The sequence below is a fragment of the Montipora foliosa genome, chromosome 3 (assembly GCF_036669935.1).
Source record: "Montipora foliosa isolate CH-2021 chromosome 3, ASM3666993v2, whole genome shotgun sequence".
NCBI lineage: Eukaryota > Metazoa > Cnidaria > Anthozoa > Scleractinia > Acroporidae > Montipora > Montipora foliosa.
This window is the reverse complement of record NC_090871.1, coordinates 40,699,730-40,717,047: the sequence shown is the minus strand read 5'-3', so window position 1 is coordinate 40,717,047 and position 17,318 is coordinate 40,699,730. Positions and strand designations below refer to the sequence as shown.

The 17,318-nt window shown below is 39.6% G+C and overlaps 2 protein-coding genes across 2 annotated transcripts; one reads left to right on the top strand and one right to left on the bottom strand.

Moving 5' to 3' along the window:
- The first annotated feature begins 2,572 nt into the window (after positions 1 to 2,572).
- Positions 2,573 to 6,580, top strand: LOC137995844 (uncharacterized). Its single transcript, XM_068841315.1, has 4 exons — positions 2,573 to 3,069; positions 4,133 to 4,140; positions 5,399 to 6,205; positions 6,303 to 6,580. The coding sequence occupies exons 1-4, from the start codon at positions 2,573 to 2,575 to the stop codon at positions 6,578 to 6,580; spliced, it is 1,590 nt and encodes a 529-aa protein (XP_068697416.1).
- An 845-nt stretch (positions 6,581 to 7,425) lies between these two features.
- On the bottom strand, positions 7,426 to 12,447 carry LOC137995842 (uncharacterized). Its single transcript, XM_068841314.1, has 5 exons — positions 12,222 to 12,447; positions 11,898 to 12,126; positions 11,426 to 11,557; positions 8,317 to 8,491; positions 7,426 to 7,461 (listed from the first exon to the last, which is right to left on the bottom strand). Exons 1-5 carry the CDS (start codon positions 12,358 to 12,360, stop codon positions 7,426 to 7,428), a joined length of 711 nt encoding a protein of 236 aa, XP_068697415.1. The 5' UTR covers positions 12,361 to 12,447.
- Positions 12,448 to 17,318: the final 4,871 nt, after the last annotated feature.

The following is a 17,318-nucleotide window of genomic DNA, read 5'->3' as shown; positions in this document are numbered from 1 at the left end:
GAGCACCTAGAAATATTGTAGTATATATCATATCCTGAGATTTACACACTGGAAAGCCGATACCAGTTTTGTCAATATGCTAATAATGAATTTTGCAGAGAGTTTTTTAAGAGAAATAAGAGAAATTAGAAAAATAAGTTATCTTCTCTAAAAATAAAGTGAACATACCTTTTTATAGTCCTTTCCCTTCTTGCTGGACATGAGTACGTATGCTAGGGGCACCTGCTTGGCATACTCCCCAGACCTAACAAACGCATTCACTGTTAAGAGCTGCTTGAAAGGGTGGCGAACAAGCTTAAACGTTCCATCTATGTACCAGGTCTTAGCACGGGCCAGGGTGTTAAGCTGCTCCTGTCTTGCAAATAGTAGGAGGCGCCTATCCTTTACTTCGAGGTCAGCACGGAGGAAACCTTCAGGTAGACATTCATCAACCAGCTCGAACAAGAAAGTTAATAAGCGTTGTAAATTGGTCCACAACGACCAAGGAATTCGCTCTCACTCCTGATATTTTCGCTCTCGTTATCATGAAACTCTCGAGTTTTTTTCACCGCGTGAATTTCTCTCGTAATTCTAGATTTACTATCAGTTTAGTTTCAGTCCCTAGGAAACTTAACAGATAGAAAGTGTACCGTTGAATAAAAATATAGAAAAAGTAAATTAGTCTGGTACAATGTTAAAATAAGTGCCGCCCTCGAATAAGCACCGCACTTGTGGCGCGACAAATGAAATAAGCGCCGCGGCGCTTATTCGAGTAAATACGGTATATACATTTCGGCCAATGATACCCGCGTAAAAGAACAAAGCTAGGCAATGTCTCTTAAAACTATTAGGTTGATTGTTAACACATTTCACATAACCGAACTCACCAAAATTGTTTTCATCTGAGAATAGTGGCGTCCCGCTCTCTTCTAAACTCTCAGGTTCAGGAAGGCTTGCAGACGGCTAAATGATAAAACAAGACAAATCTGTCAATGTTCATGTGATAGAAGTCTTTTAAGACCTAAGACGGAAAACGTAAGCTTCAGTAAGGAGAGACGATATTTCTATAACGGCATAAATAAATGGTATATTTCTAAGGAGAGATTTTTCTCTCTTAAAGCATCCCACCAAAGTTACATAAACATAAGTGCGTGTACTTACCATTGAGGGGTCATTCATCAACGAGTCCATACCTTCCTGCATTCCGCTACTCTCGAAGTATGGTGTCTCCATGCACACCTGGCAACTCCAGTCGATTCCCTCTCCAGACCGTACAGCGGCGCGGTACTGGGCTCGGGATATTCCAGTATCGCAGGTACGATGTTGCCAATGGTAGCAGCCGTCACATTGAAGGCCTTCCTGGCGCGGGCGAATGGCGAAGTTACACACGTTGCAGATGTTCATGATGTAAAGCTGGAATTGTATTCAGTTGCTCTAAAGCTCGAATGAAGATCCTGTATCTTTTTGGGCCTTTTATACTTATGCATCGGATCAGAAAGGTAAGTGTGATAAAATTCACAGATCTGATTGGTTAACCGGAAACATCCATATTCGAATAAGCTCACATAGGCGACGCTAATTAAGATGCGACGCTAATCAGTGTCAATTGTTTGACTTGTGACTGGGAAAGACTGGTTAATATTGCACACACGCGCTAAAGAAATTTTTTACAGGTAGAGAACTGCCGTCGCATGCGCAGGGAAAATAATTCCAGGCGAGGGAATGAAATAAATGACAACACAGGAAAAGACTGGTTAACATTGCACACACGCGCTAAAGAAATTTTTTACACGTAGAGAACTGCCGTCACACGCGCAGGGAAAATAATTCCAGGCGAAGGAATGAAATAAATGACAACACAGGAAAAGACTGGTTAACATTGCACACACGCGCTGAAGACTTTTTTTTACTCGTAGAGAGCTGCCGTCGGAATGGAATAAATGACAACACACACAAGTGTAAACTTTTATTTAGACGTTGGCAAATTGACTAGTAGGACGTTGGCCAAGCGACTTAGGACGTTGGCGAACGGGTCATTGGCGAAACAACTCGTTGGCGAAATGACCGGATACCAAATGAATTGGTATACACATTTGATGTGACTAGACCATGGCATTATTTCAAACTAGGATATCCAGCAGCAAGCTCAGTGGAAAAAAGGGAGAAAGACCTTGCAAAACAGCAGGTTGATGAGGATTTACGTGCCAAAGAGAAAAAAGCCCACATGGCGTAAGAATGCACCATTTAAGGCCTTGGATCAGATTAATTTTACATGCTGCGACTGTGGTTGCCTCTTAAAGGATAGACTGTTCACAGTCCCCTATTTTTCCGTTTCATCGTCGGTTCGCCATCTTTGTTTTTAAAAGCGAGCGCGAACTGGGGAGAGCGATATAACTATCGAGTGGGTGGGGGGAGTGGAGGAGTTTCAGCGGGAAAAATAGGGAGACTGTCCGATCTTTACTGCGACTGGTGTTCAGAGGGTCCCGTTGCACCAGCAACGGCAATACCTGATTGGTCCAGAATACAATGCATCTCAAAATGAGTTTAACATCAGCTGTCAACAAAATTACAGACAAGGCTTTTCAATAACAATATGGCTTTTCTAGAGAAAGAACATCAAGAGTTTCAAGTTTTCGAAAGGCTATCTAGGCGACTTGGTGGATTAGTCCTAGAAAAAGAACAGAAAGAAGCGATCACGCTTTTGCTGCAAGGCAAGGATGTATTCGCTGTTCTTCCTACGGGATTTGGGAAGAGCCTGATCTACCAAAGCTTTGTACTTATCAAGCAAATGGAAGATAAAAGCACTTCGAATTCTGGAGGAGACCGGCCATCGTGTTTGGTTATTGTACCTTTACGAAGTATTGTAGAGGAACAGATAAATTCTAATGATTTTAATTTGACCGTTAATGGTTTTGAGAAAACTGCAGATGTTTTAAATGAGATGAAGAACAACAAATTTCAAGTCATTTATGCTTCCGCTGAGCAAGCTTTGTCGAAAGACTTCTTACAGTTGTTGCGGAATGAATCCACGGCGCTCAAAAGACAACTGTCGTTGATAGTTGTCGACGAAAGTCACACCGTTGAAACTTGGTAAGTGTAATTTTTGTTTTAATACCACTGTATGTAGAATCCCTCCATTCATGCACGAGTGAAAGGTTGTGGAAAAAACTTGGCTTTTCGCTTAACCTTCGACCGGAAGATCAGAACGCTTAATGTTCAACCGCAAGTTCAGACCTACTGACATTTCTCTTGTAGATGCAGTCAAGCGATACCCTGCGAGCAGAGTCTCTTTCGATCTTCCTAGATAAGTCGGGAAGAGGAAAGTAGAGAGTCTACTTTCCTCTTCCCGAATTATCTAGGAAGATCGAAAGAGCTGCTCGCAGGGTAGTCAAGCGAGTTTGTTTACTATACAATTTGTGGAAATCCGGATTTTTTTAAACAGTATTTTTCGTATTTCAATTCACAATGTGAATGCACTTTGCCGCATCTTTCCGTAATTGAAAACCTTCCTTGACAGGGGCGACGTGTTTACTCCAGGGCCCGGTTGTTCGAAAGCCGATTAACTTAATCCAGGATTAGCGTAAACTTTTGTTTCATATTTTCAACTCTTTGGAGAAAGTTTCTTTTGCTTATTTTTGTTTTCCAGGATTGAGTTCTTCTAATGTAAAGTTTTGCCGAATATCAGCTTTAAACAACATTTGGGAGTAGAGAAATAATTTTCTTGTTTTTAATCTGGGATTACTGTTAATCGGCTTTTGAACAACCGGGCCCAGATTTCCCAGTTGAACAATTTCATCGAATGTTTCGCAGCGTGCATATACGTTTGTTCAGCACAGTAGCAGTACTAAGCCTCTGTGTCATGAAGTTGCTTATTGTTATATTTGCTGAAAAAACTCAAAAGGGTTGCTCTTGGACGAACATAACGTTAACATGAAATCCTTCCAATTCGCCATTATCAGAAATACCATATAATCGTTGTTTTTATCTCTTGGGACGTGTATAGTCCCAGTGCCGATTCAAAATTTGGAGGGGAAACAAAGAGTATTATGGTATTTTTTGAAGTAGCCTACTTTAATAGTGAATAAAGTTGGTAATATTGGGTTGCCTTTAGTGACATCTATCACTTATACAAATTTGATATGTCATATTTTAGGGGAAAGAGTAAGAAGGGAAGGAGCCATTTCGCAAAGATTTTGGGTCTCTGTCATCTCTACGTTCCTTTTGTCCAGGTAAGGGGTTAGGGCTAGTGGATCACAACACTTACCTAAGCTAGGTGCGTCAAATTCCCTTTGAATAGATACAAGTTTTGTTTTAAAATATTCCTATGGCCTACCAATAAATTCATCTTTGGTAGTTAAGACTTGACTTATGACTATACTGAGACAATCAGCATGTAAAGTTGAGAAATTTGGGGAGCCGAGTTGATGTGGGGACTTTGCTAAATGTGCATTTCAAAGTTGCTGAATTTCCCATCCCCAGGGGACTTTTTTTTCTTGCGAAATCCCCAGTATTTGGCAAAGCATTCACCAAGACTTGAAGATGCATATGAAGACTTAGACTTGGTTGTAATAATTATTTAACATTAATTTTGTTTTTCTTCATTTTTTATTTTCATGAAAATAATTTAAATGTGTTTACAATAATTGTTACTCAGTTGTTTGATTTGTATTATTCTTGTTTCAGAGATTAACAAGAATTACACCTTCTTTCATTGTAACTAAGTTTTAGCTTTTTATTTCTGCACACATTGATATTCATTTATATAATGAATTCATCAAAGGTTGCCAAGCCAATTTGTTTTCAGTCTATTACCAAACGACAACAACATACACATTGACACAGGTCAAAGAAACTAATAAACTTGGAAACATTGATTGAATACTTTGTGTACTGCAACTGACACAACATCAGTAGTAAGTTCTTTGCTAGAAATTATAAAACAGGCAATGGTCTTTGAAAAGTTATTACATTTTGAGCACAAAATTAATCTTTATAACTCTGAGGGGCCAGTGGACTGTGTACTTGTTCGGTAAAACACTTTGGGTCAAGGAATGCCAATCTAAAGTATTCTGTTACCGATGGGACCGACCCTCTTTTATGCAGGATAAGCACCATGGATTCTGGAGTCCATACATGTACAATGGATTCCAGATTCCAAATCCTCACATTTGCAGGATTCCAGAATCCCAATTCCTTCACTTTTGCTGACACGAAACAAACAACTTAGTGGAAGGACAGTTTTTGAAAAAACCTAAGTGTTGTTAACCCTTTAAGACCCATGGGGCACCCATTGATGAGTAAAATAGTCTGGCGTTAGAGAGAGTGGCCACTAGGAGTTAAGGGGCTAAAAGATGACTTGACTGCTAAAATAGCTAGAGTTTGACAAACATGTGTTGTTAATGAATAATTTGCTATGCAGGTGTTCCCTTGCTGGCATTTACTGGAACAGCAACAACAAAAATGAGATCCAGCATACGACAACAACTTGCAATGGGAACAGATGCAGTGACAATAAATATCAGCCCTAACAGAGCCAACATACGTTTTGCAGCAATCAAAACAGCAAAGGATGACCAGCTGAGTTACCTTGGTTGGATGGTGGACTTGATTAGGGAGCAAAACCTCAGCACTCCGAAGACTATTATTTTTTGTGGTACTATGCATGATGTTGCTAAAGTTTTTGGTTTCCTGTTAGCAGAGCTGGGAAATGCTGCATATGTACCTGGAAAGCCATCTATTCCTGAGAACAGGCTAATTGGAATTTTTCATTCACTAACCTGGCCAAAATACAAGGTAAGAGTGTCAAAGTCATTCAGAGAAAATGAGGGACATGTTCGTGTTGTAGTTGCCACGTCTGCTTTGAGCATGGGAGTGAACTTCCCAGATGTGCAGTATGTTATTCACATGGGTCCAGCAAGAACTGTTGTTGACCACATACAAGAAGCTGGACGTGCCGGAAGAAATGGAACCAATGCACACAATATTATATACTTTCATGGAAACCAGCTGTCGCATTGTCTACAGTCTATCAAGGAATTTGCAAGATGTGAGACTTGCCTTAGAAGGGCCCTGTTTCAGGATTTTGAGGAAGTTCCCTGTACTCTTCCCTTGCATGATTGCTGTAGCAACTGTGACAATAAATGTATGTGTAATGGGAGTGCATGTGGTAGGGCTTCTTTTCCATTTGACAACCCAAAGGGAAAAGAAACTGTGCCAAGAGTGGCAGGTGAGCGGGTTGTGTCTGATGATGACAGAAAGGTGCTGCACGAGGCCTTGTGTGAAGTCAGGAACAGCTTGGACAGCAGCACCTCGTTTTTGTTCAGTTCATGGCTTCACAAGTGCACTTGTGGATGATTTGGTTGCTCTTGCACCATCAGTATTTTCCCTGTCAGATTTGCTGAAAAGGTTCCCATTATTCAACATTGGCCATGTAAAATTAGTGCTACAGACATTTCATGAAATATTTGAGGATATTGAGGGCTTTGATGAAATGATGGCAACCATTGAGCCTGAGGAAATTAACATTTTATTGCCAGAGGATGATGAAGAATCCGTTTCATCAGGATCGGACACTGACCCTGACAGGATCAATGAGGAATAATTAGAAAACCTGTAAGCAGCTAGTACTGATTGGTCATTTGCTTAATAAGTCTGACAGTTAAACATCAAACAGAGACAAAGTTATCAACTATTGTATAGAACATGGTTTCAATTTAGAGATGTTTGTATGGATTTCACTTTGTCCAGGTTTGACCCTAATTAGATGCACACCTAATTTTGACATCTAACACTAAATGTCCCTTTAAGTCAACCCGTTTGCTACCTATTTTCAAGACTAAGGAAAGCGTAAAGCTCAGCATTATTTTCAGCTTTGGGTAAATGCAGTAGTTAATCTTTACTTAAAGAGCAGCATTTGGGGGACACTTTGTGACGTAAAGTGGCTGTATTCCAAGTCAGAAGTGAGGTTGAAGTTGCCGACAAGAGCAAAGGAACACTTCGTGATGCTTATTGAAATCCGTGTGCATCAAATTAGGGTCAAATCTGGACATATTTCGTGGATTTAGAATCATATCTCACAATTTGGTCAGGTGATCAATCTCAACGTTGTCTTTTATGGGGTGATGTCAATTTATCGATACATTGGCATTTGAAACTTGCCCCTGTTGTGAAAGTCTGAGTAATAACCATTCTGTGGAGGTCCCACTGCTGATTTAAACAGTTGGAAAGTACTGTTTTGTATTAACAGCGAAGACCAGAATGCGAGTCTGAGAATACAAATTTTCCAATTCCCTAGCTGAGGCTGGCATTGTTATCATACAGTGGTTCTAACCTTTTTTAACCTGGAATTTGCAGTATACAAACAATTTATACACAACAGTTTTTGAAGGAGAAATGCTGGGCCAGTAGGCCACTTAGAGTTTTCCTGCACATTACTTGATCCTTTTTTTAGGACAAACCATGGCAATCCCCTATGGAGTACCCCTAAAAATAGTTTAGAAGTAAAATAAAATAAAAAAAAACATTTTTCATAGTCAAATGCCCTTTAATGTACATACCCTGAATGAGTTCAAGCTTTCCACAAGTGCAGGTCTCGTAGCGACCGCCGCCAGAATAGTAAGCTTGCTTTCTTAGACAGCAGACGTGGAAGACGTGAGGTAGGTTTTTTGATGATTGAAATAATTTTTTTGCTTTGCATTGCCTTTCCTTGAAAGTTCAACTTCTCAAACTACACGTAACCAGTACTATTTTTAGGGAGTACTCCATGTGAAAACTGAAAACTATGTATACATTTTTCCCCAAATCTTGAGGTGGTCTTTTATCCAGTGGAAAAATTTACGGTAATCAAGTTTTTCAGTCAAGTTGGAACTGAAAGATTCAAAGCCTTTGTATCCATCCCTGTGTTGGCACCTCAAGAAGACACTCTCTTTGATCAAGTCAGCAGTGATCTGTCTCACAGTTTCCCCAGGCTCCTTTCCTCCTCTTACTGTACCAGTTCTTGCATGGCTCTTACTGTCTTTGTCAACTGTTTGCATGATGATTATCATGTAGTTAAGAGAGGCTGCCACCCTTTGAGCATTTGCCTCATTTAGGTTAGATCCCAGGCCCTTTAAAAATGCCTTGACAAAGTTGTTGTCATGCATCAAGTTGAAGGTCTAGAGGAATATTCCTGGCTTTCCTCCCAGTGGCATTGCAAAACCTATTCCACTTGAGCCTAAAGGCTTGTGATTCGGTTAATAATGAGTGCACTTTCACTAGAAGTAGTAATGAGGTATATGCATATTTCACACAACCATGACTTTTGTATATTATGAGCATAATTTTGTACAGCAAAATTACTCTTTCTCCATCACCTTCTCTTATTGCATCATTAAAACTAGCTATCACTAGGCCATGGCAAAGTTTTGCCTTGTGGTAGTTGAAAATATGATCTTTTGGTTCTTCAGAACTTGTGTTCGCCCCTTGGTATTGATCATTATGAATCTCAATGTTGGGGTGCTTTTTCTTTTCATAACTGAAAACGAAATGAAAAAAAAAAGAAATAGCCTTTCAAAATAAAATGGAACAACACAGTTATATGTGACCGTCCACGGGAAAACCAACAAAAAGGTGATGACACGGGCACGCTATTTTAGCACACTAGACAAAAGAAATTTTCTTTAACACGGGAGTGCCGTGTCGTAATGCAGGCCTCATTAAAATTTTCTTGTGTCTGATACGACAAGTTGTAAACAATAGAGCGTGTTATACCAAACAAAAGAGCGTGTCAGCAAAAGTAAAATCGAGCACCGCGTAAAAAGACACGGAGTGAGTGAAATTGCACGACAGCTGCGCCAAAACGCTCGCTAAAAAACCAAGTATATAAACACGCTACTCCCAAAGCCGAGTGAGGGCTGACTTACCTGCGGAAATAGCTGAAAATCCCGCAGAATACAGTATTGTGCAAAAGTAATGCAAACGTATTTCGCCGAAATTCGCGGCTTTTCCTGGCTTTTCGACAAAAAAATATCGAATTTTCGATGGAAGCGAATTTTCAACGAAAAGTCATGATAATTCTCAAGGCTACGCGAATTTTCGAACGAAATTCCCTCGGAACGAAAATTGACTTCGAATTTTCGTGAGAAAAATCGCTCTGTTCGATAAATGACCTCAAAAAATTGAGCGAAATTTCGCTGTTTATTTGCTGTTCTCGAGCATTCCCACGTATTTTCTGGACAAAAATTTGTCAAGTTCGAATTTGCCGCGATGATTCTTTTCTGCCGTCATTTCACAATGTGTAAGCTCTACAACAAACTCTTGTTCGTGAAGCAATCGCAGTTTTTGTTGTGTGAAGCAATCTTTTTTTTTTTCGTTGGAAATAGCCGATTAAACTATCGGATCACTGAATCTATTTTCGATACGACTTTATTTACGCTAACCTTAACGCGTTTATTTACGCGTACATACGCTTGTTCAGCGATGTTGTTGATGGCGGCCGCCGATTCATGTCACAAAAATTCGCTGCTTCAAATTTTGTTATCTCGAATTTTCGTTTGGTTACCTCGAAAATTCGCTACTTCGAATTTCGCTATCTCGAATTTTCGAGAAAGATCGTGAATTTTTCGCTTCAAACCCTACGAAAAATCGTTCGAAAATTCGATGACTTTTCGTGGAAAATTCGCGAGAACAAAGGAAATTTCGACGAATTTCGTTTGCATTACTTTTGCAATTTTACGGTGCCTGTTTTGGCACGCATCTGACATGCAACAAAAGGTTTGGAGTGTCTCAGTGTGCACAACAAAAGCCACCGTGACATCTATTGTGCTACTCATTAAATATGCGCATATGGCGTGTTGTATGTCACGCTCAGCGTGCCGTGTCATGCACGCGTGCCCGTGTCATCACCTTTTTGTTGGTTTTCCCGTGGATGGTCATATATAGTTTGAGAAATGTCAACACATAGCTCAGTCTAAAGCTAAGTTTGGGATGTAATGGTCGGCAGTACAACGATGAACCATGCTGGGCAGGTCCAAAACACAGGTCATTGTTTAATACTTATACAGAAACAACACTAACCATTTACACATGCTAACATTAGGACCGAAGACTTTTGTTAGGCCTAATTAGGCCAAACAATAGCTTTAATGGTTGTTTACAATGACCTGAGACCTGTGTTTTGTACTTGCCATACCATGTTCATGATAGGGCTATAAATAGCCCAGAAATGTAAGCAATATTATTAAAGATGTTAATTTCAATTTCGACTTACACTTAAGTGAGGAAATATTAAAAGAAATGCTTGAAAAATTTCTCACTGAATTAAGGGTTGGGCTTAGTGCTTTGATTGTTATGACCAGAAACACCCCTTCTGGTTCTTTCCTTTTGTAGTAAAATAGTATTACATAGAGGATCAGTGTTGCAAACGTGAGAGGCAAAAGCAACATTTCACAAACGAGAGTAGCAAGTGAGTTGAACTGAACATAGTCTTAAATACAACGAAAATAAAATTAATTATTTATATCTTCACTGTGCAAGAAAGATTGACGTCATCAATATCTTAGAAGATATGAAAAATACAATACTCAGTACCCAGATGTGGTATCTTAAGAGTTCCACAGGTAGTTTTGTATTTCAAGTGCTACTATGATGAAATTCGCATCTTTCCTATCTAAGCCATTTAAAGACATAAACATGTAGTCTGTACGAGAAGGAGAATGCTGTTTACCATTTTGATAATTCAAATATCTCTTATCCAAGTTTTCAAAATATGCAAATTAGGTGATGACATCATAGGCTCAACCAAATCATGATCAAATATGATGGAGAAAGATATCCCAGCCAATTTGTATCAGAAATGCTTGATGCTTTGCAGTAAGATTCTAGAAGATGTGCTCCACAATATTTTGTTACCATGACAACATACTGGGTTCCAGACCTCCCTGATATCAATGCTGGCCACCTTTGGCATTCTATTTTGATATTTGCCAATGATGCCTCATCTGCATGATCCTGCAAGCATATAATTAGTTTAGGTCGAGTTTGTTGCCTTGCTAAATGTTTCTCTCGCTTACAATCACCAAAAATATTGAATCAGTTTGGAGGGAAATGGAAAAGAATGAGTTGCCATGAGAACCAATTTCTTTACAGCCGAAGGTGTGTTGCCTGTATAACTATTAGCCTACCAAGTTTCAATAGTCTCTGCTGCAAATTGACCGAGATAGCTTTATTTATATACTTGATTTTATATTGGGTTGAGTGGATGACATCATCACCAATCTCATTTGCATATTTTACACATTTTTCAAACTTAAATATCTCCGGAACTAATGCAGATATTTCCAAACGGTAAACAGCGTTTTTACTCTTTCTTGCAATTCTATTTGATAAACCTAAAAATTCGTACAAGAATTTCATCATAGTAGCACTTTCAGTAAAATACTGGTAATAAATCCATGTAAGTTTAACCCACTAGTTTCGTGTTGCCTTTGTCTGGTAAACAAGGCCACATGAAGCTCTACACTTGTAATATCCTTCACTGTCCATTTCATCAGATGGTCCAGTATCTGGAACAGAAAGTTCTGGATGTTTGGCAATCTCGTGCCTAGTCAAGAAAGGAATATAATGTAATGGAATGTAATAATTACACCACATCAATATCATTACCACTTATGATCCACATGTTATATCCTTGGTTGATTTTCCATAACAGACTGTGCTCTGGGGAATTATTTCATTCAAGCATTACCATTTCCTCATGACAAGAAAGAAAAGAATAAAGAAATTCTATCCCTGAGACTCTCACTTGAACTTATCTGGAAAGTTTGCACGGAGTGCTATTAATTAAAAGTATAGCTAATTCACGCCAACAACAACCTCCCTTATGGATTGTTTTGACTCATGGACTGGTGTTTAATATAAAGCTCTAAGAAAATTATGCTAACCTCACTCTTCCAGAGTGAAATTGGTATGTCTTGTTACATTCTGCTGCTCTACATGGATATCCACCTGCTGCATTTTGCTCCAGTTTTTCCACTTGCTGTACAATATAGGACACTTCAGACGACCCAAACACAAAATGGTCGAGGTAACTTGACAAAGTTTCTTGAAACCAACTTTTCTTTTGCTCTTGAGACTGACAGTCATTTGGCAAAGGCAGCATTTTTGGGTCATCTGTTTAGGTAAGGAATTGACACTTGTATAAATAATCCAGTTACTCTTTAATAACACAGTGTTCACATACTATTAACATAGTGTTATTAATGTACCTTCCATGGTTTCCATGCTGGCATAGGTCATGAAGGAAGCTGTAACATGTGCTTCAAACTCCCTATCATGGAAATCCTTGTACGCATTGTAGTCAGCCATAGGTCCCACCTTGGCATTGGTCTTTCCACATCTATTCATGGATGCACATGTACTACCAACATCTCCTGATGACTCTTTCTTGAAAAACAACTTGAAATCCAGCTATATAGAATGAAGGCATGATGTTACAACACAATCTTCTTTGCAATGTTATTCTTAAGTGAACAACAACAAAAAAATTATGAGTGCTTGGAAAATAGACCTATTAATGAGAAATATGGCCTGGCACTGATCAACTGTTAACTTGCACCTTGCCACTATTCGAAGTATAACACACCTTGACTTAAGCAGGCTTTTTAAAGGGAAAATGCTCAAATACCCCCATACCCAACTGAAATCACACGTACAACCACCTAATGCCTGGCCATTTCCTGCTAACAGTGGCAATGTTGCAAGATGCATATTATGTGGTTGTCTACTTGGGTTATCACTTTCTGCTAAATTACTTCATTATAATAATTTCATGGTAGACACATAAAATTAAAGATTTTTTTTAATTGGCTGTGCATCTGACAGTAACTTCTTTTGATTTACATAAACTATGCTGAAGATTTTCTTCATTAAAATGTCTTGTACTAACAGAAATAACATTGGTGAACACAAACACTGCATAGTTTAAAATATTTGCAGCACTGCTGCATCACATCCACAAACTCTTAGCTTGCCCTCAAGTTCATAAATATAATGATACAATGCTTTTGCTCATAATAACTTACATCATACAGTTTCAGTTTTGCATGCCAATCTGTATGAACGGGATTCAGCCCCTCTAAGCGATCTAGCTTGTTGTCACCGTCTTTGAAAGTCCACTGCACATTTCGTGCTCTTTCCTCTGTTAGAGCATCACCATCAAAACAAATTTGTTCCACATGAGCGTCACTCCCACTTTCAAGTTCAACAGTTGGCACATACTTCTCCTGATTGTGCATCATGAGTTGTGTCATCTCCCCTGATATGTTGGAGTTCAGGGGGGTCAACCCAAGACAACACTGCAGTTTGAATACAGGAGAGCAAAAATGTAAATGTCCATGCTGTGTTTTTTCCATAGTCAGCCATTACTGTGAGACTGTATTCATTGAATTCACTGTGGATGCAAGATCACCAAACTTATCACAGTTTGGGATGAGGAAATTTTGAACATGCATGACTACCTATCATTCCACCTACATGTACTGTGCCTTTCATAAACAAGCAGACTCTGATGTTCAAATTTCAATCGATAGTTTTTGGTTTTTCCTTCCATCAATCAAATTCTGCTGCAATAGTTGACAGGCCATCAACCCATTCAATAGTAAAATTGTCTGGCGCCAGACAATTTGAGTAAAATCCACTAAGTCTCACTCCCAGGAGTCAATGGGTCAAAGAGTTTTTGAGTGGATGTAGGGTTGTTAAAAAGGAAACCGACAATATGGATCGAAATCCACCAATCACAAGACACTACATGTTTGGAGGAAGCCAAAAAAACCCCTGATGTCTCAAATTTGAACTTCAGAGACTGCATATTTATGAAAGGTACGGTAATTTGCAGCACATACCCTTTCAGACTGTTCTTTCATCTCTTTGGTGAACATATGAGGGATGTGGTTCACAACCATGTCCTCAAATTGCTTGAATGGTGACAAATATGTTGTAACAATCCGGCTGACCAACACAATGCAGTCCGTCTTGAAGGAGTTATATGTAGTTTTTCCTGGAAGGAGTAGTTGGATGGGTAGTTCATTAGGTGGTATTTGAGGACAATCATTGAGGGAAGGACCACAGGTAACCCTATCCTTGATTGCGTATTGATGGGTCCAGTGCACAGATTGATTAGTCTTTGTCTTGGTTTGTATTCTGGACTTGATAGACAGGTCAAAATTGTCCGCAACAATTCTACAAATGAGAAAATCATCATTACAACCACTGCTTTTATTTACAGTTCTTATTTTCAGTATAGTGTCCAAAAATAGTAAGATATTGAGGCAGTGTGGTTCAGTGGTTAGGGCATTGGGTTTGCATGCGGTTGCCAGGTTCAATTCCTGTTCTAAGCTTTGGCTTGGATTTGTTTCCAGTTGTCCTGGATTCAAGTCTACCATGCTTTGTCATGATAGCCAACTGTTTTCCTCCTGCCAGTTGGGGTTGTTAATCATGTTTCTGTTAAGTTTGAATTATAGTTTCTTTCAGATGGTTAAAAGTGGAGTGCCTTTGAACTAGCTTGATATCTAAGTGCACTTCCACTATAAACAAATCATTAGCATTTACTTTTACTATCACAGTAAATAAAAGCAATAATAACAATTTTATTGAAATTGAGCTCATAGATGATAAGTGTGAAGGAACCTACAGCAAACATGAAAGCTATCCTATAGGTCAACTGTAAATTAAGTAAAGTAAAACACTTGCAACCTAGCTGAATTTTTTCTCTTTGGATTATGAAATTTTGATATACTTTACTAAATCACAAAGGTAAACGCTTACTGTAATAACTTGGTCCCCACCACCAAATTACCAAATTATTATTATTCTTTCATCTCATGTTTTCATTAAAATACTTACCTATATCTTGGAATGGACTTTAACTTTTCTGAAGCTGACTTGATTGCATCATCCAATACAGCAGGAGTGGGAAGTGGCGTCTCAACCTCTTTTACACACTTTTCAAGGGATGACATGGAGAAGTGGGTGTAACCCTCTAAGGCAGATTGTCCAAGGTTGTAGACATCAATATCCATGTCCCTTTCATCACGGGATTCTGCTGGTGATGGCACCTGCTTGTCTTTGACCTCTCTGAGAAGAAGTTCACAATTCTTGGCTTCTTGGATGTCACTTTTCCAGGATAATATTAGAGAATCATGTTCTCTTGACATTTCCTTCTGTTTTCCAATGGTTGCATCATGTGACATGCAGATCCCAAGATGATTAAGGCGTGTAAAGTCTTGACTCTTGGCTCCACTATGCAAAAGAATTACAGAAATTCTGTAGGCTAATGCAGACATTCTTGAATTTCTAAATTTGGCCAAAGCTGCAGAGCAAAGAGCCAGAACATTTACAGCCTTATCAGATTTGGTCTTGGACCTGTGACACCCCGCTGCTGCACGAATCGCTGAATCAAACATAGGACACAACTGAGATTTCGTGGCACACTAATTTGTTGGAAAATGCTGCCAATTCTGCGGGCGATGTGTGCTTTAGCAGAGAATTATCTGCACGACAATACTCTTTCAGTTCATTCGAGACAGAAGACCTGAACGCATCTAGAATAAAAGGCTGCAACTCCTTGCATTTAAACATGAGATGCACTCCTGCTCGGAACTTCCCCATCGCCAAGTTTTTCACTATACCCGTAACGCTGCTGGGTACTTTTTTATGGCGTTGTCCAGACGGATAATCAAGGGTGACATCCACTGTAAGAACTTTCGGTCTGCTTTGCTGCGTTTCCACTGGGTCGTCCGCTAAAACATCTAGAGGAAAAGTAGTGGCGGAGTGACAACAACTAACGTCGGGTGTAAACTCGCTTCCGCATATTGTCGTGCTGACAGGGGCCGCATCTGTTTCATCAAATAAAAGCGGGCGCTTCACCGGTCGCCGCCTCTCTGATGGAGTTTGACCCTCTGTAGATGTGGGAACATTACATGGTTGCTGTTTTGATGCTGGGGATGTGTAGGGCCGACTCTTTTTCAAATTTTGTGCAGGTGAAACAACGTTAACTCTCTTGAAACGATACTGCCCGTCGCTTTCTTCTGAAATTTCACTTTCACTGGCAAGAGCGCTCTTGATAAACTTGCACAACAGGCACGCATTTCGAATTTTTAATGCACACTTTGCGCAAACACGCTTAGATTTCTTTTCGTCAGATTCTATTGCTACACCAACATGTGTCTTTAGCAGATCAGCTAGGGGAATTTTTGGCACTCCAGATCGCTGTGGAATCTTGAACAAATTTTCCGTGGAAATGTACCTGCTTTTCTTTCCTTTGAAGTTGCCAAGTAAAATCTTGAAGTTCACGCAACACAACCTACAAGTATCAGAATTAACCGACCTTTCCGCTGGAGGATTGGCTGCTTTTGTCGGTGTAGCTGCCATTGCCATTGAAAGAACCCACTATTTCGAGTTCGTTTATCGGATAATGTACTGCGTTTTTAGCGCCATTCGCAGTTCTTTTACGCGGGCTTTCCCTCCTGTGATGTTTATTTCAAGGAGGCGGAGACTTTAAATTAATTGAGCCACGCCCCTCTGAACACCAGTCGCAGTAAAGATCGGACAGTCTCCCTATTTTTCCCGCCGAAACCCCTCCACTCCCCCCACCCACTCGATAGTTATATCGCTCTCCCCAGTTCGCGCTCGCTTTTAAAAACAAAGATGGCGAACCGATGATCAAATGGAAAAATAGGGGACTGTGAACAGTCTACTTAAAGGAAGGCATAAACAGAACTAAAGTTATTATTCGAGAGCAAAGGAACATGGTTCACAGAAAACCATATAACTAACAAAATTATTTATTGTCAAAACTCATGAAGGTTACATTGACATTTCGTGGGGTGCGAAAAATAAGGTATCACGTACCCAAAGTTGGAAAGGTGTGCAAAACGGCTTTCAGAAAGGTTTATGGCATTTCTAAAAGCAAAATAAAAGGCCTGCTGAATAAAATCGACCTAAGGGGACCATCAGTAGAACCTGACAAAAGGGGACAAAATACGCCTCGGAAACTTTTACCTGCAGCAAGGAATGCGGTCATAGACTTCATACTTTCCTACAAGGCAACAGAATCACACTATTGAAAGTCACGAACACGGCGCAAAAAATACTTCAACTCAAACATTTCAATGCATCAAATGTGGTCTGAATTTGTCCGCCTGCTCCCCTGTTTGCAAACAACCAGTTTAAGAAAGAGAAATAAGAGACCTGTCATTAGTTTTTCAGCGTTTCGAAATGTATTTAATAGCAATTTGAAAGACGTGCTTAGTTTTAGAAAAGCAAGGCTTTACACGTGCCAAGTGTGCGACAAAACGATGAATAGA